General features: G+C 37.5%; 2 protein-coding genes and 1 pseudogene across 5 annotated transcripts; 1 reads left to right on the top strand and 2 right to left on the bottom strand.

Moving 5' to 3' along the window:
- Positions 1-1,259: 1,259 nt before the first annotated feature.
- On the bottom strand, positions 1,260-4,916 carry LOC147481209 (uncharacterized protein C24B11.05-like; annotated as a pseudogene). Its single transcript, XR_015206958.1, has 8 exons — positions 4,587-4,916; positions 2,967-3,032; positions 2,792-2,856; positions 2,543-2,642; positions 2,344-2,469; positions 1,940-2,245; positions 1,782-1,847; positions 1,260-1,536 (listed from the first exon to the last, which is right to left on the bottom strand). The product of XR_015206958.1 is annotated as an uncharacterized protein C24B11.05-like (transcript).
- Positions 4,917-8,699: 3,783 nt separating this feature from the next.
- LOC147481208 (uncharacterized) lies at positions 8,700-11,859 on the top strand. The gene is made up of 2 exons (XM_086581443.1): positions 8,700-10,487; positions 10,796-11,859. The coding sequence occupies exon 1, from the start codon at positions 9,729-9,731 to the stop codon at positions 10,425-10,427; it is 699 nt and encodes a 232-aa protein (XP_086437569.1). The 5' UTR covers positions 8,700-9,728; the 3' UTR covers positions 10,428-10,487; positions 10,796-11,859.
- A 3,490-nt stretch (positions 11,860-15,349) lies between these two features.
- Positions 15,350-27,041, bottom strand: LOC147481207 (flap endonuclease 1-like). Of its 3 annotated transcripts, XR_015206959.1 has the most exons (13): positions 26,980-27,041; positions 26,777-26,893; positions 26,641-26,699; positions 26,524-26,551; positions 26,347-26,400; positions 26,205-26,253; positions 26,076-26,123; positions 18,298-18,348; positions 18,106-18,222; positions 17,951-18,035; positions 17,509-17,619; positions 17,204-17,285; positions 15,365-15,502 (listed from the first exon to the last, which is right to left on the bottom strand). XR_015206959.1 is itself a non-coding variant. In XM_086581445.1 (12 exons), the coding sequence occupies exons 3-12, from the start codon at positions 26,660-26,662 to the stop codon at positions 15,457-15,459; spliced, it is 582 nt and encodes a 193-aa protein (XP_086437571.1). In that variant the 5' UTR covers positions 26,663-26,699; positions 26,777-26,893; positions 26,980-27,041; the 3' UTR covers positions 15,350-15,456. The 3 variants fall into 3 exon arrangements, 2 of the variants coding, with proteins under 2 accessions (XP_086437571.1, XP_086437572.1); XM_086581445.1 differs by lacking the exon at positions 17,509-17,619 and having other exon boundaries at positions 15,350-15,502; XM_086581446.1 differs by lacking the exons at positions 15,365-15,502; positions 17,204-17,285; positions 17,509-17,619; ... (1 more) ...; positions 18,106-18,222; positions 18,298-18,348 and adding an exon at positions 25,153-25,578.
- Positions 27,042-27,340: the final 299 nt, after the last annotated feature.

Below are 27,340 nucleotides of genomic sequence, written 5' to 3'. Positions count from 1 at the left end.
GTCAAGCAGGTTCCAAGAATCCACAGCCATTGTTTTAGGTTTGGATCCCATCAATGGAAGATATAGATCTTTCTAATATAGATGATCTTCAATTTGCATCTTCAAAAATCCAAAATTTGTTCCCTCAAACTTTTCGATCTTCAACTTTCCTTCGTCATTCGTCATTGCTCCCATTGCTCGTATAGAAACAATCAATACCCAAGATCCACAGTAAAACATTACACTCTGATACCAGTTGTTAGGGTTCTACCCCAACCAACACGACGAATTTAGAATCTAGAAAACTCAGAAGAAATAAACAAAGAAGAGGAATACACAGATATACGTGGTTAGGCAATTGTCTTAATCCACAAGCGCACTACAATTCTCTATTATCAAGAAGTAGTTACAAACACTAATATATCTCTCTCAATCAATCTCACACAAAGCACTCACAAAATAGCTCATCTAATTTGTAATCTATGCTTTCTAAATTTCTCTCTAATGTATGATCTTTAAAACTCTAAGGATGGGGTTCTATTTATAGACTCCCATCAAATACAAGTCCTAAAGCAAAAGGGAAACTAAAACTGATTTGAATAAGGCTTCATGTGCTTGCCGGTTGCAATCAGACTCGAATAACATAACACACTATGCATTTTCTGATGAGCTGATGAAGCTCGTACTTCCTTGCTGGTCTTTTGCTTCAGCGTATATTCCAACTAGTAGTACACTACCACCAGCACCAAAACCATCTAGACTGTTAAATTGTTAATTTCTCCATAAACTCGAACTTATGTGAATGGTCAATTCTATTAATATATGAAAGGAGGTTTCGGGGACATGTGAAAGACTGGACATCTTCACATGTCAACAGAGACTTCATGGCCACTTCTCCTATTTCGACATTTCTATGAATCTAGCTTGGTCCGATAAGATTACTGATTAATTGTGTTACTCAGTGCGTGGTTCTATTTTATATTGGTGTGGCACTTATGTTTCACTAATCACTAGGGGACAATTAGCTCAATCCGGAAAACTAAAAACTCTATGTCAGGCACCTGTGAGAACCGTAGGGCATAAAAAAAAACGAAATATGTGCTGGGACTCTATGCACTATCAGGGCACCTCTCTTTCGAGGATGATTTGACTCTTAAATGCTCACTCCATTATAATAGCCATGCTTCGGACTGCAGCTCAGTGAAACCGATCCAACGAACTTTTCTGTACAAATAATTAATAAATAAAACAGTCAAAACAAAATGAAAACACAACGAGTATTTATCAATTCACTTTCTATTGAACTAGATTCATATTAAGATGGGACAGCCTTCCCACTTGTTCGGCAAAACAGATAAGCTTGTGTTACAATTTTATCAATAGAGGGGAGTAGAAGTGTACAACTATTTAAGCAAGGACTATAGTTTCTTCAGCATGGGGCTGAACAACTTGCTCCATGTGGTCTTCTTCTTCCCATATCTCAGGCAAAGCTTCTTTGATATTGTGGATGCTACCCAAAGCGAGATCTGCTCCTGGAATTAGTTCTGAGCTTCCTATCTGCAAGAATCAAGATGCTTACATAAATATACAAGAAACGAGGCCAAATTGTATGTGTGAGTTTTTTGTTTCCTTTATTGGCTTTGTCACATATGGTTGGCGACAAACAATTATAACCATTTCACATTTATAGCCAGTTTCCATGAAAAAGATCAATAGTCATAGCAAAGGTATGTATTGTTTCTTTGATATATGGCACTAGTCAAGGAGAAATGCAACTATTCAAAGGTAAATGTAGTGCTTACAACAACTGTATGAAGTCCAGCAGCCTTCGCACTGGCAATGTTTCGAGTACTATCATCGAAGAAAATCTGTGAATAGCAAAAACATTATCAGAACTCTGCAAAAATGAAAATTCAGCACAACACTACTTTTAAAGTTGGAAGCTAGGGTCTCTTATTACCGTTTTCTTTGGGTCAGCGCCCAATATCTGAATAATAGCATCAAAGGCTTCCAAAGAGGGTTTACAGAGAATCAGTAATTTGGTGGATAGCAGATTCTTGACACTGTCGTCACTTTCAGAGAAGAAAGAATCATAGTCTGGATCCTCGGAGAAAGTAATTTTGGAAGCCAGACATTTGCATTCTTCAACTTCATATTGAGTGTGAGGATTGAGAGATTCAAAGCATATAATGCCCTTGAAACAATCTTCTAACCCCAACCTACTAAGAACTTGATTGGCGTGATTTTTGTCAGCGTTGGTAAAGATCTGTACAATTCAGTATGCCCACAATACACAATTAGAATGTTTCCAGTTGATGAATTTCAACTTAACAGAAACTAAAACTGATTTACAATTGGACATACTATTTTACGTTGAGGCATGGTTAGCAAAAGGTTCCGTAACACTGGATCAGGCTTCAACCTCTCATACGGCAATCTTCCATGAACAAAGGCATGAAATTCATCATTGTCGAACTCATAACCTAATGCCTGCAAGAATTAAGATCATACTGTGCATACATGAACTAAAAACTGGTAAAATGATTCCTAAATTTATATTCACCTTTAGACCAGCCATTGTGGTTCCATACTCCTTGTACAGTTCCAAGCACATCCGGGGAACTTCACTTGCTTTTCAATACTTTAGTGTTGCAACATATACTCTGCAATTCACATTTTGCTCAAATCAGCAGAAAGCCAGCAAGGCTATAACAATTGTCGTGATTTAGATGTACACACTTTACTTATTACTAATTCTAGTATATGCCCAACTCATTGCAGGCAAGTTCTCGACAACCATACCTAACCATACCTTCTATGTTCTTGCGGCAAGCATAATTTAGACCTGAGCTCATGGGGTCAGTGTGTTATCCATATCTGTAACAACAATTCAGATGTAAAATAAAGGTCCTAGCTATTTACTTTCAATTGAAGCAGCTGATACTATAAAGGAAACTAGAAAGAAATTTGTGGAGTACAGAACATACCGAAGAGCAGGCACTCATACATGCATTCTTTGTTCAACCTCCCAACAGCATCCATTTCAAAATATCCTGTGAAGAGGTCGAAAGATAGCATATAAGAAGAAATTTGTAGAACTATAAACTGTTGCATATATGAAATACATAGGAATAAGAATGATTTACTGGAAGCAACAAACAGATATATAGAAGAAAGAAAGTGTAAAACATTCAATAGCAAAGCATAAATGGATCTTTTAGTTCTTACTTAAATAGAAAAACAACCATTAACTTTTCTTACATTTTAGTTTGGTATCCATTAATTATTACAAACCTTACAATAGAATCATATTAATCGAGAAAAAGGAAAAATTAAACCACCTTGTAAGCCCATTTGTTAGAGTAAAAGAATTGAACACAAGAACAGTAAACTGGAAAAGAAGAAATCAGCTCAAAGCTTATATAAGTAGATGATCTGGAAGATAATTTTATGTCAAAGAAACCACGGGACTTACAATTAGATATTCTATGAAGAAACCAATGTTAAAATCCATCAATACAAATCACATATATATCAAATTTACAGAGCATGAAAACTATAAATATTATATATACACACAGATAAAAACAACATAACACATTACTTAATCAAAGACTCCCTTCAAAACTCCAATGAATGCACAATGCAATATTAGTACCTAAATGGCCTATATTTATACATTACAAAAAGAGCCTCATTTGCAATCAAAAGTGCACTGCAGAGGACGATACCTACAACAACTGAGGTGGTGAGCATATTCTTCTATATATTGTGGGCAGTTTCAAATTGTTTATGTCATCTAGTTTCTGGTTACTAGTCTCTTTCCATCATCGTCACCATTTTTTCATCAGTGCTTTTTGTGACACCCCCACATTTATGGGTAACTTGTTTAAAATATCAACTTCACGGTTGTATTAAAGAATGTTATGACAAAAGGACTACATGCGTGTATGTTGGAACTTTATATTGTTCTAGAAATCAACTACCAAAGAGATAGATAGCTTTCTTTTTCGGTTTCTATATAAAGCTGATAAGTTCTTCAAAATTCAAATTGGTCTGAGAGCTAGATTCCCTACTACTAGAGTAATAGTATGTTATGTGGTTGGCGTATAGGTAATTTAATGAGGGGAGAATTTGTTCTTATTCTTCTCAAAGTCGTGGATTGTGGAATATGAACGCATTACATTTTATTCCATGAACGTAGTATAGCTAGATACGATAAGATATGGTAGTGCTATACTGCTATCAGTACCATTATCAGCATGTGTATTAGCTACTTGCTGACGTTGTTGTGTGATCGAGACCGGTCACTTGGTCATTTGTCTAGTTGATGTGCAACTACAATGAGAATATCCGATCAAATATCTGTAATTACGACGACCCCGAGTTGCTTGACGAGCCAACACCTAGATGACTTAATGAATATATACTTCTATTAGGTGATTACTATCTGCACGTAGTGAAGTGCATTGCTAAATGGTTAGATCACTAACATCACCATCAATATGACACAGCAACTATTGAATGATAGTGTTGCATAGACCTACATGTAAAACACGCTATCTATCCCATTATATGCAACAGAATTAGGTGGAAATATACCGTACCTGAGAATACATTGTTTTCCATATATGCAGATGGAAAAGGATCGATATGTCTATCTTTGAATGTTGGCATATGAATAAAGGTGGAGGAGAACGTGTTTATGAGTTAGAACCTAACAAAGCTCTGCCTTGAAAAAAGGTTAACAGATTGAGGATCAAAGGAATAATGATCTGAACCTACACACCATGGATCAGCAATGCAATGTGTAAAACTTAAAAGATCTGCCTCCCTAATGTAAACTTGGATTTCGGAAGGAAGAGAAGCGAGGCAACACCACTTGAAGCCTTTATATACCAAAAACATTGTTCAAATTCTAATTAGAATAGAAAAAGGAAACGAAGATGTAAAAGTAGTCAATTCTGGCAGCCACAAAATTCAGACCTGGGAAAAAGTATACAGACTAATGATTGAATATCAATAACATATGAACCCAACAAACGGACAACATAATCAGCCGTCCAAATACGCAATGTGTTAAACATGACAGATTTGTTCCCTCTCCCCTCAAAAACAAGACCCGCATCCGATTTGTCCATAGTTCAGTACTAAGGGCGGTGCATCACATTCAGAAAATAATAAGGTGAACCTCAAATAAGCAAAGTGCTGAGAGTGTTCCCACAAATATAGTCCATTACTGCCCACTCCAAAGTGACTTAAGTGGCCAGTCAGTTTCAGAGTTTCATTTCTAATTTGTGTACATACTGAAAAAGAGAAACGAGGGGATAGATTTCTTTCATTATGCACAAAAATACGATTTCTTTATTTCTCGAATCTTCACAATTAGCACCCAACAATTTCTTATGTGATATCATATAGAAGTATATAACATAAGGTTGAATAACGCGTGGTGGATTAGACATTAGAGATATAGCTTAGCATCAACCAAAACGCGCGGCATTAGAATTTCAGTTGCTTAAATACTAATCTAAATAGCAATCGTCCTGTTTATAACTGACTCAATCTATAAGCATATAAACCCAATATTCTCTTCAGAAATATATAGTCAATACATCTTCCGCATTGACTTGCATTGGTTTTGTAAGATACTTGAGTTAAGGACTTGGTCGAGAATTGACCGGGTCTTAAATCTTGATATGAAATTTACATTTTCTCTAGCAATTCAAAACTATTGAACGAGGAAAATAACTCTTGCCATACGATTAAGAAAAAGGCTGCTGAAGACTTGGAAAATTCCCACCAAGAATTGCAACCTTCAATCCAAAATAGATCTTCTCAACACACATTGAATACAAGCCATTTGAACTAATATGGAGCAGGGCGATGAGGTGAAGGGTGATATGTTGACATAGTAGGGAAGACTTGTGGAAAAAAAGGTTATACAGTATATTTGGGAAGAGGGGAATGGGAGGTCAAGAGGTTGGAGGAGAAGATTATACAGAGAACAATAGGTGGGAATGTGGGATGCTGACAGAGCAAGCAAAATGGAAGGATTGTATCTCTTTAATTTTTCAAGGTAAAGTGAGGTTTCAGTAGATCAAGAGAAAAATAGGTCAAGAGGACCTACAAGTACAAGAGAAAGGAACAATAAAAATACAGCCACAAATACCAAAACTACTCCTACATCCCAATCAAGAATTTCTATACAATATATTCTCCCATCTAGCAACAGAATGCTCAAAATGAATGCTCCCCGTAGGTCCATGAACACTTTACTCCAGTAACAAAGAAGAGCATTTCTAGCTAATATGACCCTCTGGAGGCAAGATGCTTTAACCTTAAAATGTCTTCTGTTATGTTCTAGCCATATAACCCACATAAGTGCTTCTAGAAGAAAATGGCCATGTTTGCCAATTATTACGGATCTTGACCACCCTATTAGGACTTACCCAAGACAACACGGATTCTCCATGGAAATAAGACCAAACTCACCAAGAGAAAGGAGAACACAAAAGTACATGTTTAACAGACTATAGAGCACAACGGACACAAATATGAAAGATTCCCCCTAAACTTCCTTTTTCTAAGGACAGCAGTGGTAAGAATCCACTCAAGTGTTGCACACCACACAAAGAAAGCAATCCTTTGTTTTGGGGGAAATTTGTCCAAACCCCCCACTTTTATCACCACTTTTGAATAAACCCCCCACATTTGTAAGCATCACGATTTCCCGCCCGCTCCGTCTGACTTCCATCCAAGTTCTGTTGGTATTTCACCTAATACCAAAAATACCCTTTTATCTCATTATAGCTACTAGCATAGCAAGTCAAAAACAAGTCTTTGTTTATTTTCTCTTAAGCTCAAGCCGCACCGAGTGTATCAAAACAGTCCAGTCTTCTTCTTTTTCCTCTCGCCTTGTCACTTTTTCTTATACTCCTCACTTGATTATACACCATTTCTAACAAATCCATCAGTATTACCATCATCTATAACAAAATCATCACACAAATAAAACCCCAATCCCAATTTTTCAATTTGCTTTTAATTTTTCTTGATTTTGAGAACCCATGTGTCTTTCAAGCCTATAGAAATAGAACTTGCCATTAAAACTTCACTGAAACTCAAAGATTACTTTAATGTCTCGTGAAAACGTAAGTCACGCCAAACAAATAAACTCACAAAGAAAGAAAGAAAAAAATGCATGTGGTTTTGCTTGTAACAAAATGCAATTCATTTCACCATATGGGGGTTGGATTATGAGGATATCGGAATTTGTGTGGTGTAAGGAAGAGACTGAAAGAAATAATCAATTGAATAATAAATAGACTAGGAAATGTAATGATGATGAATAGTTCGTCACTTCATCTTCAAACCGAATCTGAATTGAATCTCTCTTTACCAATGAAATCTGTTGTAAGTCCTAAAACCATAAAAAGAAGATGAGGGGATGAAAAGGAAAACGTGCTTGTGAAATGCAAATTTTGATATTCTCGGCTGGCTCGACTCTGGATTAATGGTAAAGCCCAACAAAGAATTGTTTTGACTTGCCATGTTGGCTAATTCTAAGTCCTTGGATTAAAACCCATCTTGTGGCCTGTAATTCTAAGTCCTTTTCTTATTTACACTTAAAAAAGAGTTGTTAAATACTCGTTATATCCTTGGTTCAGGGGTAATTTTGGTATTAGGTGAAATACCAACGGAACTTGGATGGAAGTCATACAGAGCGGGGGGAAATCGTGATGTTTACAAATGTGGGGGGTTTATTCAAAAGTGGGGGGTTTGGACAAATTTCCACTTTGTTTTGTTGATAAGAAAACAATTCTGGTCACAACCATTGAATCCCAAGTTCTGGAACCCGAAAAGCAAGGATACGAATAACACCACCAATAGATCAGAACCAAGAACAAAGGATGCAATAGAAAGAGTAATTAGGTTAACACTTTCAAGTCTAGCCGTAAGAGAAGCTAACCCATTGATGATTCAATCATCAAAAGCTCTGTGAATACCAAGATTCCAGGGACGTATACCATTAGAACTGATAATGCATTCAGAAATCGGTACGCCCATTAAGTTCTGACATGTTAAACACTGTTCGTGCTCCTCCCTCAGAGGCCTTCCTCCAACCAAGGATTGTCCCTACACAAAATCTTTCCACCCACACCCACTTTATATCTAATACCTCTCTTAAAGACATGATTACCGTTCATAATACCCCCCAAAACCCTATTCTGAAAAGGGAGAGCAGTACAAACATCCTCACTCTCCCACCCAAAATAGGGAGCTCCCAAAGCGGCCATAAGTCGCCAATAACTAACAAAAACATTGAATTTGTAATAAACATCCCAGCACATCCATTTTTTTATAAATCCTAATACTATAAGTCGGCCAACAACAAACGATAACACTGAATTTTATGCTTTCAAAAGTTACAAGAATCTCATGCGGAAAAAAATCTACCAAAAATTCATCATATTATTGAATAGCCATTATTTTGTGCTGAAAACTCACCAACAATTTTATTTTAGGCACTGAAGCAAACACCTCTTACAAATGGCCCTGAGAGCTTGGAACCCGTATCCAAAGTTGGCAGGACAGAGCAGCCAAAGACCTTCAGCCTCAAGTGCGCAGAAACTTGCAGAGATAAATTCTTAGGGGTGATAAATGGCCGGTGGGATCCAAGTATGCATTTGGTTTCCTGTCAACCAGTGCACCTAAGGAATTATTGATGCATTTAAACTTATAAGGAGTCCCCACAAAATTATATAGTAGCAACACTTCATATTTCTAATTGATGATGGCAGGCTTTCTCTTAAACGGACTAGTCCATTAACGGACATGTGTCTTGAACATCTTATATAGTGTTGTGAACAGCTTATATAGTGTCTTGAACAATTTTTTTAATTTACGCTTATTAACTTTTTAATTTATGCTTATTGTTGAGAATAAAGTATTCTAGTACCTAGAGTACCGTATCACTAATGGAGTTCACACATATAGTATGGAATATCTGCAAAATATGAGAGAGTGTATTTATGGCAACAATGCAACTGTAACATCTCTACAGATCTCTGCAGATCTGTGATGACCACTTTATATATATTCTATTGTAGTTAGGGTTGAGATAATTAATCTCAGCCCCCATTCTCTCTAACACACGAATTCTCTTTCTCCCTCTGTTTCCTTCTTCACTGTTTCTGATTTCTTCTTACTTTTAGATCGTGGTATAATGTTGACACATCTAGATAACAAATAACATGGTATCAGAGCCATTAGATGTGTCAACATTATATTAAAAAAAAAAAATCAGTATTAATCACCAAACTAAACTAGTATTTCAGTATTATCCATCATCCCCCGCACTTTGATTTTTAGATCAGTTCTGTAAACCCTAATCAGATCTGAGTTTTTTTTTTTCTACTATTCAAAGTGTTTGGTCTGCTATTTATCTCGACCAATAAAATTGTATTGAAGCTTCTGCAATGGCTGATTCACAAGTAAAGAATGGGAAGGATGTTGAGCAAGCAGAAGATTTTGTTTCGCCGAATAACTTTTTCTCTTTGGATATAACATCGGTAAAACTTGAAGGATCTTCCAATTACCTTTAGTGGGCAAAGGCTGTAGAAGTCTTTTTAATTTCCAAGGGAAAAGCTGAATACTTGAGTAATGATAAACCTGATGTGAAGGCAAAGAACTATAACGTATGGATCAAGGAGGATGCTCAAATCAAGACTTGGCTATGGAACAGTATGGAAAAGTCAGTTTGCAATAATGTTCGATTTCTGGATACCTCGAAAATCATCTGGGATTTTCTAAAAGATTCATATTCAGCGGAAAAGAATTCTTCACGTATTTACGACTTGAATGAGCAGATTTTCAAGTTGGAACAGGGTGATATGACCCTAGGAGAGTATTATTCCCAACTTAGGGGGATGTGGGAAGAACTGAATGTATACCAACCCCTTGTGTTGGATCTGGAGACGTTGAGGCGTCAACAAGAAGATTTTCATGTATCAAAGTTTTTATCAGGCTTAAGGCCTGAATATGAACACGTTCGGTCACAGATCCAAGCAGAGAAAGCTCTGCCCACTCTTGCTGTTGCACACTCGAGACTGTCAAGGGTTGCTGTTACGCTTCCTGCCATTGACAAAGGTGAAAAGTCTGCACTAGTTGTACCTGCCAATCGAAGTGATAATTTTCGTGGTAGAGGCCGTGGGCGTGGGGGACGTTTGCGCGGTGGTCGTGAGTCTTGGGGACGTGGTCGAGGCCGAGGAGGAACCGGTTTTCAACCATGTCAGAATTGTGGATTGTTGAACCACGCTACTGAGTTCTACTGGGATTTGGTTGGGAAACCACCACACCATAGAGCTAACCAGGCATCTATTGCAGAGGATAAGAGTCACGGGAGACTCTTTCACAGTTACAAGAGGATATGGATCGACTTCTAAAGCGAATGCAGGCCATGACTGTTGCTTCTTCGTCATCTACGGCTACCTTAGCTGATACAGGTAATATTTGCCTACACTCAAGTACCTCACAACCCTGGCTTATAGACTCAGGTGCCTCTGATCTTATGACAGGTAATCCCAAGATCTTTCAACATTTAAAAAATTGCAATTCCACTTCCTTTGTGACTCTTGCAAATGGGTCAAAGTCTAGTGTAATTGGTTATGGCACAGTATATCCTAGTAAAGAATTTCCCCTCTCCTCTGTATTACTCATTGATCAATGCCCCTTCAATCTTATGTCAGTTAGCAATATAACCAAGTCGCTAAATTGTTCAGTCACATTTTTCCCTACACATTGTGTTTTTCAGGATCTAAAGACCAAGCAAATGATTGGTTGGGGGTATGAGCAAAGTGGGTTGTATTATTTCCAGAACCAGAACAGTTTCGCACTCGCAGCAATATTTCCACTTCAGTGGCACCGGCGCCTTGGACATCTTCCGTTGAATAAACTTCGTAGTCTAGTTCCTAGTATTTCCAGTTCAGTTCATTTAAAATGTGAAGTCTGTGAGTTGGCCAAACATCGTAGGGCCACTTACAAACCAAGAGTTGAAAGTCGTAGTAGCAGTCCTTTTCATTTGGTACATTCAGATATATGGGGACCTTGTTGTACTGTTGGTTTATTTGATGCCAAGTATTTTGTGACATTCATTGACGATTTTTCACGTATGTGTTAGGTTTACATTTTGAAAGATAGATTTGAATTGTTTACCACGTTTAAATCTTTTTACTTTGAAATTGTCAATCAATATTTCGCATCCTTACATATGCTTCGATCAGATAATGCAAAGGAATACACTGCTAGTCCTTTTCGTTCCTTTTTGAATGATAATGGTATTCTACACCAAACCTCTTGTGTTGACACCCCACAACAAAATGGGGTGGCCAAGCACAAAAATAGGCCACTTTTGGAAGTGGCGAGGTGCCTTACGTTTCAAATGAATGTCCCTAAGTTTTATTGGGCCAAAGCTATACTGACTGCATGTTTTCTTATTAACCGTATGCCATCATCAGTCCTACATGGCCAGTCCCCAATCTCTGTTTTATTTCCCAACCAGATTGTATTTCCTCTTCCTCCTAAAGTGTTTGGTAGCATTTGTTTTGTTCATAATTTGCAAGTAGGTAGAGATAAACTTGATCCTAAGTGTATTTTTCTAGGTTACTCTCGCACTCAAAAAGGGTACAAATGTTACAGCCCTACTCTTCGGAAATCATTTGTATGTGCAGATGTTACATTCTTCGAGTCCACCCCATACTATTCAACGGAAGGAAACCATTTTGAAGATCCATTTCATAATACAGTTGTAGTACCAGCATCAGTTCCTTTTTCCACGACCAAGATCATCAGAGTTCAAATTATATAGAAGGCGCAATAAAGTTCCAACCACAACAGTGAGAGATGATCCAGAACCAATACAAGACAACTCAACCCTAGGCAATGTTGTTCCTAGTGCTGAAATTTCATCTCATGATGCAGATCCGCTTATGGATGATCCTCCTACTGTTGTTCCGCTGCCTTCCCCCATCGTTTTGCCGTCTAATGATCCAGTTCCTGGTCCACATGACTCCAATTCAGATCGTCCCGTTGCTTTCAGAAAGGGTAAGCGTACTTGTACTATTCCTAGTCCATGTGAATCCAATGCAGATCTTCCCATTGCTGTCAGAAAGGCTAAACGTACTTGTACTAATCATCCTATTTCGTATTACATGTCATGTGATCACTTGTCTGATTTGTACAAGAACTTTGCCATATCCTTGTTGTCTATGTCTGTTCCAAGAAATTACAGGGAAGCTCTCTCACAACCCGAGTGGAAAAAGGCTATGATCGAAGAAATGAAAGCATTACAGTCAAACAAGACATGGGTACTCGTGCGTCTTCCACCAGGGAAGAAAACAGTGGAGTGTTGTTGGGTTCTTACCATCAAGCAAAATCCAAAGGATACACAGACATACGGGATCGACTATACTGAGACCTTCTCCCCTGTTACAAAGCTTAATTCTATTAGAATTGTAATTTCTCTTGCAGCAAATTTGCAGTGGAAGCTACACCAGTTAGATGTGAAGAACACCTTCCTTCATGGTGATCTTCAAGAAGAAATTTATATGGAGCAACCACCTGGTTTTGTTGCTCAAGGGGGGCTTGTATGAAGACTTCATAAATCAATTTATGGCCTGAAACAATCGCCTGGGGCATGGTTTGATAAATTCAGCAAAGTTGTGATTACTCATGGTATGAAGCGAAGTACGTATGATCATTCTGTGTTTTATCGCAGAACCACTAAAGGTATTATTTGCTAGTAGTATATGTTGATGATATAGTTCTCACAGGATCAGATGAAGCTGGGATAATGGTCCTTAAACATCAGCTGCGCAAGCATTTTGATACAAAGGATTTAGGCCCTTTAAAATATTTTTTGGGTATTGAGGTTGCAAGATCAGCCACTGGTATAAGCTTATCACAAAGGAAGTATGTTTTGGATTTACTGACGGAGACGGGCCATTTGGGTGCTAAACCAGTTGACACTCCTAGCGATGTCCATCTTGCCTGAACTTGCCCAAAACCCGAACAAAATACCCGCACCGAACTCTGCCCGAACCCGACAAAACCCAAACCCAGACCCAAACCGAAATACATAGGATAAGGTTTGGTAACACTCTCTAAACCCGGACCGATCCAAGCCCGACCCGATAATTTAGCCCTAAACCCGTTAAAAGGGCTAAAAAACCCGAAACCGAACCCGGACTGAAATCGAATCCCAAATCCGGTTTCAATTGCATACTACTAATCTCATATAAAAGAATGAGTTAGATAAATATTTGAATTATGATCTCATTCATGTTTACAATGATGAGTTATTTAATATATTGGATTATGAAAAAATTTATGTCAGGATTTCCAATTTTTTTAGTAATTGCACGTGATTATGTATCTATAGTTCATTCCGAGTCCATCTATTTTTAAATCATATCAAATAATTATGTCCGAGTATAGGTAATAATTACTTCTAAGTTCATTAGAAATTTTATTTTGTTTGAAGGATTGGTGAATAGCCGAAGAAGGAATAAAATGTAGATATATATTTCAAATAAAGTTTCTTATTGTCTTCTTTCTTCATTTATACCGGGTTTTATCCTACCCGAGCCCGATGGGTACCCGAAATATAGGGTTAGGGTAGGGTTTGGTCACACTTCTCAACAAAATACCCGACTCCAAACCCGACCCGTTGAAAACTGGTCCGGGTTCGGATAACCTAATACTCGTTCAAAACCCGAAAAGTTGGGTTCGGGCCGAGTCGGGTTCCTATTTGGACATCCCTAGACACTCCTATGGATTCTAACTTGAAACTTTACACAAACCAAGGAGAGTTGCTCTCAGATATTGAATCCTATAGAAGACTAGTAGGTAAGTTGATTTATCTTACCATTACACGCCCAGATGTATCTTACACATTGAGTGTCGTGTCACAATTCATGCATGCTCCTCGGGTTCCCCATCTTCAAGCAATCTTGCGGTATTTGAAAGGCTCTCCTGGCCGCGGTTTGTTATATTGAGCTAATGGTCATCTGAATGTCATTGGATACACCGACTTAGATTATGCTGGGTCTCCTTCTGATAGGATCGACTACAGGTTATTGTACATTTGTAGGAGGAAACCTAGTAACTTGGAGAAGTAAGAAGCAAACTGTGGTGGCTAGATCAAGTGTTGAAGCTGAGTATAGAGCCATGGTTCATACTACGTGCGAGCTTATATGGATTCGAAATCTTCTCAAGGAATTTGGGATCCCATTCCAAGAACCCATTCCAATGTATTGTGATAATTAAGTTGCAATCCACATTGCATCAAATCCAGTATTTCATGAAAGAACGAAGCATATTGAAGTAGATTGCCACTTCGTTCGTGAAAAGATAGAAGCTAAAGAAGTTTGTACTCCGTTCGTTAACACTCAGAGTCAACTAGCTGATATCTTCACTAAGTCCTTGCCTCGTACGTCTTCTGATCGTATATGTTCCAAGCTGAGCATGGGCAACATATATGCTCCAACTTGAGGGGGGATGTTGAGAATAAAGTATTCTAGTACCTAGAGTACCGTATCACTAATGGGGTTCACACATATAGTATGGAATATCCGCAAAATATGAGAGAGTGTATTTATGGCAACAATGCAACTGTAACATCTCTGCAGGTCTCTGCAGATCTGTGATGACCACTTTATATATATTTTATTGTAGTTAGGGTTGAGATAATTAATCTCAGCCCCCATTCTCTCTAACACACGAATTCCCTTTCTCCCTCTCTTTCCTTCTTCACTGTTTTTATTTCTTCTTACTTTTAGATCGTGATATAATGTTGACACATCTAGATAACAAATAACACTTATATATGACACTATATAAGTTGTGCAAGACATTATATAAGCTGCGCAAGACATTATATAACATGTCCGTAAACGGACAGTCCGTTTAAGAGAAAGCATGTTGATGATAGATATAAACAAATTTACAATGAAGAGTGTTCAATAAAAACACATGCCTTAATTTTAAAGGGCAATGCTCTGCTCACCACTGGCTGAAAGATAGAGTGCAACATGTAAGTAACAAAGTAAGCATCATAAACCATATGAGAGCTAATGACTCAAACATGCTCATTATTTGATAATACTTACGGCCCATGGGAGTACTTGTTCTCTGCTGCTTTGATCTTTTCTATGGCCCATGGGGCCAATGGTATCATATAATCCATCTTATGAACTGTAAAAAAAAAAATAGAACATAAACACTCGATAAAAGCAATTTTCATTCAGACTTATATGCACAAAATTGAAAATAAAAGTCTTCACCTCATCTGGTGTAGTCCACTCAATTAGACTTATATGCACACCAAAACTAAAAGTCTTCACCTCATCTGGTGTAGTCCACTCAATCTCGGCCTTCAGGTCGTCAGTGGATACTACTGACTCCTTAAAAAGATATCTAGCTTCTAGCTTCTTGGTATGGCCAATTTTCAGGTATCTGGTACCTGCTCAACAATATAAGCGACATACAAAAACTGATGAATTTTGTCAATAAGAAATTACCACAACAAGTCCGATGTCAGATATCCCACATCATGACTGACAGATGAAAGACAAAAATTGCCTTGTGACTGTAGTAGTGTCTTAATAAGCTTTTCAAGAAAATGTAACAGATTTTGCTATTGAGGAGATTTCCTTTCAAATAGCCGCAAGCAAAACCATGTATCAAAACACATAAGTATTTATTCTTTTCAACTACTTGCCAGGTGATATATATGAAAACTAAGTCACATTGACACGGATACGGAGTGCCTGACAATGAAATATAAAAAATTAAGGTATATCACACACAATGTGTCCAGGTGTGTCCGATACGGACACGTGGATACGTATCCGACACGGATTATTTTTGAAATATGGTGTGTCCATATAACATAGTATGAAAACAAAACCAACAGGCGAGTGCATGTTCCACTTGGAAATAAATTCAAAATAAGGCACTCTGAACATCCCTTCAATCTTATTCAAAAGGTCTACCAAAAATATTATGGCCCCAATTCCCCCAAAGCTATATGGTCTTTTAATCTAAGTTACATTGACATGGATACGTGCATCCGTATCTAACACGGATAGGGAGTGTTTGATGCGGCGAAATAAAATAAAAAATAAAAAAAAAATAAAAAAACGAGGTATATCACATACAACATGTGTCCGTGTGTGTCTAACACGGACACATGGATACATATCCGACATATTATTATTGAAATATGGCGTGTCCATGTAACATAGCCTCTAATGCATCATTGGAAGCATCTAGAACAGTTAATCCCAAACGTACAAAGAAAATGTTTTTTTCTTAAGATAACTTATCCAAGCCAATCCCATAAAAGATTTGAAATCGTACTCGTAAAACGGAGAGTTATTGACCCAAAGTTTGTAAGTAAAATCCACTTGGTTTCGTATCTCTTCAAAAATCATATAAATTTTGAGTTCAGTTAACTAAACCAGTATGTTTACATAAAAAGAAAGATGTTGGTAAACTTCTCAAAAGTCAAAACCTGACAGAGGTGAGTTGGAGACCTGTAATGCAAGGATGAAGAGATATCGAAAGTAAAGAACGATGGAGGCTCAAGAAGTGGCTAAGAAAGATTTAACTCGGACTTGGACTGGAAAACATTGAACACGTGAAAACAATTAAAAGAAGATTGAACAAGTTGTTGATGGTCATGGTTGAACAAAACATGAACTTGTTCAAAACAATTGGAACAGCCAAAATATGGATGATACTTTAAAAACACCTGAAAAACTTGATAACCTAATTGTTGGTACGATGACTTTAGTTGATGGTGGAAATATTATTAAAATTAGTTTTAAATAAAAACCATATAGATATCAGTATGAAGACGAGTATAGCAATATCTCTCTCACCCGCAAATACACGATTTCTCTCGTCCACACATGCAAGTTATTTTTCGCCCCTCACATTTTTTTAATTACACCTTATTCATCGTAACCCCGAGACTATGATCATACTTCATTCAATAAATACTAATTATGCAATCTCGGTTTCCAAACTCTAAAATTTGATACCCACTTTTTACAAAAGTATCACTCCAAAAGAGATAGTGTTGAAGAAAAAATATACTATACAAGAAAATGAAAGCAAATAAAAAATAAAAAGCTTTGTGTCAGAGGATGAACCACACCTGACTTTGCTTATATTCTTCACTATGTTCTCTATAGAGCCATATCTGCGAACAAGTTTTAGAGCAGTTTGTTCCCCAATACCTGATGCATGAAGTTTTTACATGATTCAATGTCAGCAACTACCATGTCAAAGAGTTAAGTTAGTCTATGTTTAGTCAGAAGTCCAAATGTGTCATAATTTCAGTATTTTGTTCATCATCTTTCAACGTTTCTGTCAACTATGGAGGCAGACTTGCATATCAAGATGCCATAGTATTCAATTTGATCAAGATTGAGACTTGAGGATGTTGTTTACCCCACATACCAGGGATGGTTGGTGGCCCCTTAAGGCATTGTGATCTTAGAAGGATGGCTGACCCCAGGTAAAACGTATCGCTCTTGAGTTAGACCACTCAACCTGTCTTTAGTAGCATAACTTGAAAATCACTCTGAAATAGTTAGTATCAACATCAAATATTATTTTCAATTAGGGATCTGAAAACTTGAGGTTGTGTGTGTGTGTGTGTGTGCGTGTGCTCACGCGCGCGTGTGTGTGTGTGTGCGTGTGTTTCTATTCTGCTTGCAAAAGAACAAGAACAACAAAGTACAATGAATCTCCTTGAACAGTAAGCATAATTTTAGGGGGTTGAGTTTTTTATTCTTAGCTCCTTGCTAAGTGGCTATCTTGATTGTAACACTTTAATTGGGAATGGAATTAAACTTTTAAGGATAAAAAAAAAAAGGTAAGCATAAAGTGTCCATACTACCTCGTATGCTTTCGCAATAGTCGCACCCACAAAGAATACAAAAATCGATAAACTGATCCATGGTCAACTTTAGCTCCTCCAAAATCTGAAAGAAAACATCCAAGTAAATCCAAGCTTCAGCATATATGAAAAACTTTTCAAAAGTTCTTGTGCACCTTTGCAACTTCATATTCCACCACTAGGACTTTTCCTGAGCTACCACTCAACTGGCAAAGAAACAAGGGAGCTCCAAAAGTTAAGGTATCCATGTCTTCAGCAGCCGCAGCATAAACCTAAAGAGACAAAATCTTTCATAAACTGCAACCAATGATCGAAAGATAAAATCATGAGAAACCAATAACACATGCCTTTCCTGTTTTGCATAGTACCACACATTCTGCCTCTGCCTCAGACGAAGCCTAAAATATTAAGACAGTAAAACTTAAAGTGAACTACCATACACAAACCAAGGAGAAAACTAGTGGAGCAAATTGAGGATAAGGGCATATATACAATTAAACTTAGTCATGCATGTGTACATAAGTATGTGTGCATCTTTATAAGGGCAAAACAAGAGGCACAACCTAGGATTTTGTCACATTTAAGTGCAAAAGCTTAAGCCTTGAGGCGTGAGGCCCAACCTTTCATGGAAAAATGCCTTGAGAAAAAGGAAAGAATAACAACAAAGTCTCAAACAGTGAAATTCTAATAGAACAAAAGAAAGAAATAAGAAAAACATGATTTTTTATTAGTCAAGTTACCTCGTCACCTACTTTAATGAAGCACAGCATTACCAAACAGTCTCTCAAGACCCAAAAGCATAAAGATACTGATACAGTGGGAATCCTATGACTTTTGGAGACCAAAGTCAGACTTAAAAACTTTGATTCCATAAGGAAGCTAGTGGAAACAGGGAGTACATTGCTAAATATTATCACAATCCATGTGGTAGAATCTGGGTCTTTTGGGATCGCTCACTTTATGAAGTTACATTATTTCAAGCTGCAAATACTTCTAATGCTAAGAACCAGAGACAAACTTTGAAGCAACATCAACTCTTTTAGTAGACTCGTTTGTGGAACCTTTGTGTGTGACAGGAGACTTTAAATGTCCCTACTGTTTCTTATGAAAAAGGAAGTGAGCCAACTCATCCAAGAGAAGAGCTGACCTTTATGAACTATGTGGCCTACTCGGGTTTATTTGCTCTTAAAGTTACAGGTTCTATTTACACATGCGCTAACAACTCTAACGGCACAAACAGGAAAACGTCTAAAATAGATTTTTGCCAGGTGAATGCTCACTGGACTAGTCTTTTGCCTTCTCAGCAACAGAGTTCTTGCCCAAAACATCTCAGATTGCACACCAATCATCATTCTACGGCATGAAGCTTTTAAGGCCTCTCCCCCTTTAGATTCAGCAATCATTGGTTCTTCCTTCACCATAGTTTTGCTGACTTGATTTAATATGTTCCCAACTAAGTTACATTGACACGGATAGGCGTGTGATGTAGATTGTTAGCTCGTTGCTTTGAAGACATAGGCGTGCGCCCATGTTTTCTTCTCATATTATAGGTGTGCACCTATAGCTCAAGTCCAAGCCCAATGGGTTGAGAGTCCACTAGTTTAGTTATTCTATTTTGGTTGTTGCCCACATGGCGTGTTACTATTGGTCTATTGTTTTTAAAGTTGTTATATATAAGGACTTACGGTTAGGGTTTCAGTCAGTTGTTTTAGTTGTGTTTGTGTTTATGAACTATTGAGTGATTATCAATGAAGGTGAGACCTTTAGGGTTCTATAAAGTGTAGATTTCAATTAAGTGTTGCTTCTACCACTGCAATCTACATTAGTGCGTCCGTATCTGACATGGATACAAAGCGTCTAACACACGGCGAAATATAAAAAATTGAGATATATCACATACAATACATGTCGTGGTGTCGACAAGGGTGGAATTCAAGCTAAACAAGCCGAGCTTTACTGTGCTCAAGCTTGGCTCGTTAATTACACGAGTTTTAAATTGAGCTCAAGCTCGGCTCATATAGTTAAACGAGTGAGCTCGAGCCAAGTTTAAACGAGCCGAGCCCGAGTGGTTCGGTTATTTTACACTACAAATATGCTATTTGAGCTAAACGAGCCGAGCTTCATCAAGCTCATTTGCTACACGAGCTTTAATTTGAGCTCGAGCTTGGCTCATATAGTTAAACGAGCGAGCTCGAGCCGAGCTAGAGCCCGGCTCGAATTCCACCCTTACATGTGGAAACGCATCCGACAAAGATTATTTTTGAAACATGGCGTGTCCATGTTACATAGGTTCAGAACTATTCAAGGAAACCCTATAAACCTCTTAAACTTAGACTAAACAACTGGTCAAAATCTCCCTCTTCTCAAACCTTCACTCTGAAACTGCATTAAATAAGTGGAGAGGCCCCAGGATTTGCATGTTACTATGCAAGGTTGTAGATGCCTCATATGGGATTATAAATCTCAACAGAAAGAAACTTCATGATCTCCAACCCAAGCTTCATATCACATTCTTTCATACAAACCGTGCATCCTTAGAAAGAGAAACTAGACTGACCTATATAATTCTTGCCAGAATAGTGTCTATGGATTTAAAAGAGAGAAGTGAATGACGGCTCCACTATATTTTCATAACCCATAAAAGAATGAAAGGTATAATTTCTATAAGGCTCTTACAAGAGGAAGCAAGTGAGGCTAGAAGAGACTTTAAACTAATAGCTCAAAAATTTATCGAATACTGTGAACTTTTGAATATCCTTTACGGCAAGACTCTCAGATATCACGAACTAAAGCAGGAAGGACACAAAAGATTAAAAGGAGGACCTAATCACAGTTGATCAGATTATGAAATGAGAATAGAACTTTCTTATGTAGAAGACACCAAGTCTTCTGGGCCAGATGGGTGCTACTTTTCAAGTTTAAGCAGAACAGAGTGGGCTATATACTGGTTCAGGCTATCAAATATAAACTATCAACTCCATAGCACCAAAAGGAATCAACTCTACCTCCCTTTGCCTGGTCCCAAAGAAGCAGAACCCTTCAAAGGCTGAACATTTCTCAGACCAATAGCATGTTGCAATAATCTTTATACATGTGTTGCCAAAATTATCACTGTTAGAATGAAAGGTGTAATGATTAAGTTAGTTTCTAATTCTCAATCTGTATTCATCCCTGCAATGAGCATCCAGGACAATCTCTTAATAGATAATGAATTGATCAGAGGATTTAATAGGAAGCATGTCTCATCAAGATGCTTACTAAAAATTGACATCAAGAAAGAATTTGGCATATTCAGTTAGCAAGAAATGCCTCGAATGGTAAAGACTAGTCAAGTTTCCTCAAAGATTCAAATTTATTTTTATCGGCTAAGTATAGTTTTATTAGTATATATGAGAACAAGGATACAATAGGAGGAGATATCCTACATTACAGATGCATAAGAAGATGAAGAAAAACATAAAACAAAAAAAGCAAGTCCAATCATCTCATAATGGACTCCCAATTATACACAAACGCGTCAAATGGTATGTCTTGGGTCTCACTGTGCACCTTTGACTCCAATGCTTTTCTTTCTTTGTAGTATGTTTCGAGACGTGGAACCTAGGGAATGATCTTTTTTGGTTTTTGTTATTTGTAGTGTGGATATCTCATCCTTTTTGTAATTGTTTTTCTTTTATCAATATATATGTCCTAATTTTACCGATCAAAAAAAAAAAAAAATTGTGCACCTTTGACCAGAAAAAAAAAAAGGTGCTTTGATGGCCAACACAACTTTCTCCATCAGTGTTGTGATGCCTTCAAAATGTGATTCCTCTTTAATGAAATACACAAAATCGCGAAGGTATGAATGTATGTATACTAGAGCCACACAATACTTGCTGTATAGGGAGGAAGGGATTGGGGCAGTGTGGGACTTCGAGGTTCTGAGCTATTTGCTCAAAGAGGAAGGACTTTTAAATCATCCAAAATGCAAAAACAAAAACAAAAACAAAAATGAAAATCTTATAACTCACTTTTGCTCTTTTCAGATGATGTTATAATCTTTTGCAGAGCCGGCCAAGACTAAAATTCAACTTGTTATATTGAAGCTCTTTGAAAAAGCTACATGCATGAAGCTTAATCTCAACCAATGTTCTAAACAAACGCTAGGTGGTAATCAGGCAGTTAGAGACAGCCTAGCACCTAGACCTTCTCGACGGCGCCTAGACTGGCTCGGTGCTAGGCGTGTTTCTTTTTTTGCTAATATCTTACTCATAAGAATCTATGAGGATGAAAAGCAACTAGGTGAGGATGTGGCTATGCATCACCATGTAAAGATAAAAACTGAGTGTCAAAGACTCGTAGTCCTAAACTTCTCAACCTCAACTAATTGGACCCAAAAGTCCAAAACACATCAATGTGATAACCATCTTGAGTCAATGTTATTCGTCTTGGTGGTTCATATGTTGTTTTTTCAATGAAGTCCATAGGTTGTTTGTTTTTCTTTTTTCCAATTTTTGCCGTAACTTTTAGTTTCCTTTTTTCTTTTGCTCCTTTTTATTTTTTTCTTCACTTCTTTCTGATTTTTCTACAAAAGTGTTGAGATTTTTCTAAACTTAATTTTGAATTTTTTGATTTGCTACTTTTTTCTTCTATACATTGATATGTAGAGGTTCACACATTTCATTTGCATGCACTATGAGTACAATTTTGAGAAGTCATTTGTAGTATTCTTACATACTAATTTTTCATTTTTCACGACATACTTATTTTTAACACATACTTTTCGAATTTTAATTCACCACATACATAGTCACACACACCCACACGACACAAAATGAAGAAATCAAACTTTACATACTTATCAAATGTATATGAATGATCCAACCACACATTTACCATAATTCGAATAAATAACACAAACAAAAATACTTCTTGGGAAAAAGGCATAAGAGTTGAAGAAGATCGCAAGTGAGCTGCTCAAGTTTAATAGAGAGACCGGGAGAGATAGAGATTGTCACATGACCCTCACAACTTCTTCAAAGACAAAAACCTTTAAGAGATGTTTTGAATTTTGGAAAGTACAGGTAGAGATTGTCACATGAACAAAATATGGAAAATGAGCAGAAAATCTTAATTTCGAATGAGCTGGGAAGTTTAGAGTTGATATCTAAAAGGCACATTTCAACAAAATGAGTTTTAAGTGTTCAACCAAAAGTCTTTAGGTCACTTTTGTCCGTGGAAACTATAACAAAAGTATTTAAGACAAAAAAGTAAGAGAAAACCCCATAAATATGAAAAATTATCCCCATAGAAACTGTGGCTTAACATGGAAGTGCTAAGGGTCAAGCCTCTTGCACCTCAAGGCTTACCCCTTGTACCTTCAAGAGGCTACGTAACAAAGAAAATAATTACCTCGAGTATAGGCACTCCCATTAGTCTTAAAAGCTTTTTGCAGTCCTCATTATGTTTCCTTGTCACCAGCAAGAAACAAAAAAGACATGCACAATTATTTTCATGAGATTATCACTTTAAAAACAGGTAATCCCATGGTCAGCTATGAAGCACCGATACGTCTCTAAGGGTGAAGTATCGGTGTCCGACACGGATACGCCCCAATCATCATATCTCAACAAGCAGACAGAAATACAAGATAAACAATATTTGCATACAGAAAATACACCCATTAAGCATTTGAGTCGATCTTCCGTCCTTGATAACAAGAATATTTCAAATTTTGAACATATTAACCGGTGACTGACACTCAAGCTGTATGTACAATGACAAAGGAGTGTGGAAGAATTAAAAAACCAGAGACAACATTCATTTAGGCCAGGGGAATAGGTATTTAACAGGAAGTGAGCCTAGTGTCATACCAAATAAGTCTTGTATGCATTGTTGCATGGTCAAAGGGAAGCATCCCATGAAGAGCTTGCTCTTTCCTTTGTTTATATCTTGACCTGACGCATCTTGATATCTTCTCAGCAAATCAGCTAGATTCCTTAGCCCTCTAATATGACCATTTGCAAAAATATAGACGTCATCTGCAAATAATAGATGAAAGTGTCCAGGAGTCCCATTAAAGCTACACATACGGTTTATCATATCGCTGGTTCTTAGAAATGTGAGTCCCCTGTTAAGAACCTCCTTGGCTAGTGCAACAAAGCATTGGTGGCATTGGGTCACCTTGCCTGGTCCCGCTCCCTAATTTAAAGTAACCAGTTAACCACAGGGTTCACCATTGACCAAAACAGAAATGTGTGCACTACTAATAATGCTCATGACCCACTGGCACCAGATATCATCAAACCCAAATTGCTTCAAGACTGCAAGTAAGAATTCCAGTGAACGGGTATCACTGAGTGATGTCTACCTTGAACCCCATATTGCCCCCCAAATCTTTTAATTCTCATTTCATTCACCATTTTTCTGCTAGACCAAATCATGAGTCGACAAAAAAAAATTGGATGTCTACCTCTTGCACCGAAAAGCGTTTTTATATTCCATACTCGATTGTAAAACTGTAAAAGGCTCTATCTATCTTTGTAAGCACTCTCCTTCCATCTGGTTATTGCACCATGTGTACTTGAGTCCAGTATGAGGGCTGTAAACGAGTAGGCAGTTATCCACCCAGTTGGCAAAGTATGAGATAGATGTATTACTTGCAGGTCTTATAATGTTCTTTTCATCAATCTTAGGAATGGCATTAAAGTCTCCCATTATAGCCATGGTAAGTTTTGGCTATTAGTGTTCTCTAGGTCTTCCCAGAGTAGTCTTCTCTGTGCCTGCTGGCAACTTGCATGAACAACTGGTATGAGCTGGTTCTCCACTACAGTAGTAATGTGCTGATCAGTCATGGGTACTAGCAGAACCTGTAACCCAATTCTCCGGAACATCAGAATATTTCCCAGTCTATTTGTATCATCAGAATGCAAAAGGTTCATATTAAAACTGTTAAGTCCCAGCTTATATGCAAAATCACTCATAGGTTTCACTTTAGATTCAGCAATGCAAACCACTTGTGCCTTATTAACTATAGTTAAACCACTGAGTCTTGAGCAAGTCTCAGTGTTTCTAACACCCTTAAGCTCCAGAAAAAAAAAATCTTATTAAAGAGATAGGGGGGTGTTTAGTACCTCAAAACTTGATCTAGTGGTAGGTGGATCACCTGTTTTGTGCTGGAGCACTACACTGGTTCAAAGTGTTTTTCTTTGGCCTTTCTCTTTTTCTTTTTTGCACCTCCCATGCATTTTTATTGGTCTGCAGTTCATCTTGCTCTTCCTCTTCCACAAGATATGCCCACTTAACCTGAAGAATCTGAACAGCTTCAATCTCAGCTCTATTTGGAAAAACAGCTTTGGCATCACCATTTACTTGGTCAGTGTTACTTGAGCTTGATCAATAGGAATTTCAGCAATTCTAGTTAGAGACACCAAATTTGCTTGAAGTCCAATGTCTGAGTTTTCTCTGTGCTCATTGTTAACAGGGCTGTGTGCTACTTCATCATGTTCGGTACTTGCTGTCCCCTGACTATTAGTGTCACTAACATCACTAACCCAAGGTTGTTGGTCAGGTACTGCATCCCAAAAAAATTCTGAGCTACTAGTTTCCTTGTGAAGGACTTGATCGACTTGCTCAAGTTGTACCTCCTGTGCTGGTGCAACAGTAACTTGCTACACTCATCATCACGAAGTACACTTATATGCATCTAAACAGGGGGAGCCCATAAAGAGATTATGTAAATCTCCTCATGCAAAGATTAGTGGTGGCAAGTGTTATCCCCAACATCAGCATCCCATGAAGAAATTTACCTTTGATGAAATCATCTTTATCTACTTACCCAGTATTTGATTTGTTAAGTTTTGGCTTCAACCATAGATGATTACTCGTACAATGCTCAGTAACCAACCAAACACAAATTGCAAAATATAATTGTATACAATGCAGATGCACTGGGACCAAAAGTTTTGCAGGTTCATGAATTATACAACATGCTGATATGAGAATAAACCTAGATATAAAGTCCAACTCGTCACCATCTACATGGCATTGTGTACATATCTGGGGTTAACTGACTGAGCTAATAAATATCATGGCGTCAGTAATATGCATATATAGGACATAGAAACATAAGGCAAAAACGCACCTTCACAGTACGTTTACTGTACTTCTCAGTGTCTTCTTTAACTCCGCTCTACATTACAAACATATTAAATCAGAACACATTAGAAAAAGACCTTGGTCATAAATATAATTATGTTCTCATTGCTCACACCTCTATTGCAACTGCCAAATCTTCAGCTGCGTCCATCCTTTTCAGATATCTATATAGTTCGATTAACAAAATATACATGTCACGTAAAAATATGACAATATAACCAAGATACCCAAACAGTGAACTCTAAAAGAAAACGCACCGTTTTGCCAACTCTTGCTTCTTAATGTCCGGCGGCTTCCCATCAAATACATACCTGCAATTTGCATCAAAATACGAAATAACACAAATGTGGCGAGCTTCTAAATAACTAATGAGTCAAATTTAAATGAATAACAATGTATTATACAGGTTTTAATCCAGCTTCCAAAAGACAAACCGTCCTAGAAAACACTCCTTGCAAGTGGCTACATCAAAAACAAACCATAAAACTATTAGACATGTCTATAATCTAGTTACGCATTCTTTCATTAAACCATTCCTTATTGGTCCGTACCTTGTAACTTCACCAGCATCATTAGTTAACAATTGTGTCCCATTCCTCCCTACCACAATCTAAACACACGCACATTTTAAACATTTGAGTAGGTAAAATAAAGTTGCGGGAAGGGTATAGTAGTAAATGTACGTACTAGAAACTGATAAATGATAGTGCTAGCATCGATAGCAATTTCACAACCAGCATAGCTTTCAAGTGTCTGCTCTTTTTTGCAATTAGGTGCATGTATAGCTAGCAACTTGGTCAGACCCTTTAATTTGAAAAGTAAACAATACCCACGAATTAACACGTGTCAAGATATTGTAATAGAAAGAAATGATTAGAGAAATTGGTTACCTTTATGCCCATAGGAACTTCAAGTGTGGAAAACGAATGTGAGGAAAGAGATGCCAAATAACAAGTGTCAAAGTGGGGTTTTATATATGGGCTCAAAGCCCGCGTTAATTGGGCTGTTGGGTAAGCCCATAGCTCATTCGTTCCTCTAAAAAGTCCACTTGTCAGTATTATATTATGAGGGCTTCTAGGGTGCGCAGGATTTTCAGCCACACATTTTGAAGGGCAAAACTGGAATAATTGGGTGAAAAAGTTTCAATTGCTGTCACTAAGCTACCTATTAAATCACTAAGGGGCTATTTGTTTTTTTGGGTTAAGTTATAAGATGGTCTTATAAAGTGGTTTGTTTTTTATTTTAAGTTCC

This window comes from Coptis chinensis, chromosome 8 (assembly GCF_015680905.1).
Source record: "Coptis chinensis isolate HL-2020 chromosome 8, ASM1568090v1, whole genome shotgun sequence".
NCBI classification, from domain to species: domain Eukaryota; kingdom Viridiplantae; phylum Streptophyta; class Magnoliopsida; order Ranunculales; family Ranunculaceae; genus Coptis; species Coptis chinensis.
The sequence above is the reverse complement of the archived record's forward strand: the minus strand, read 5'-3'. Positions and strand labels throughout refer to the sequence as shown.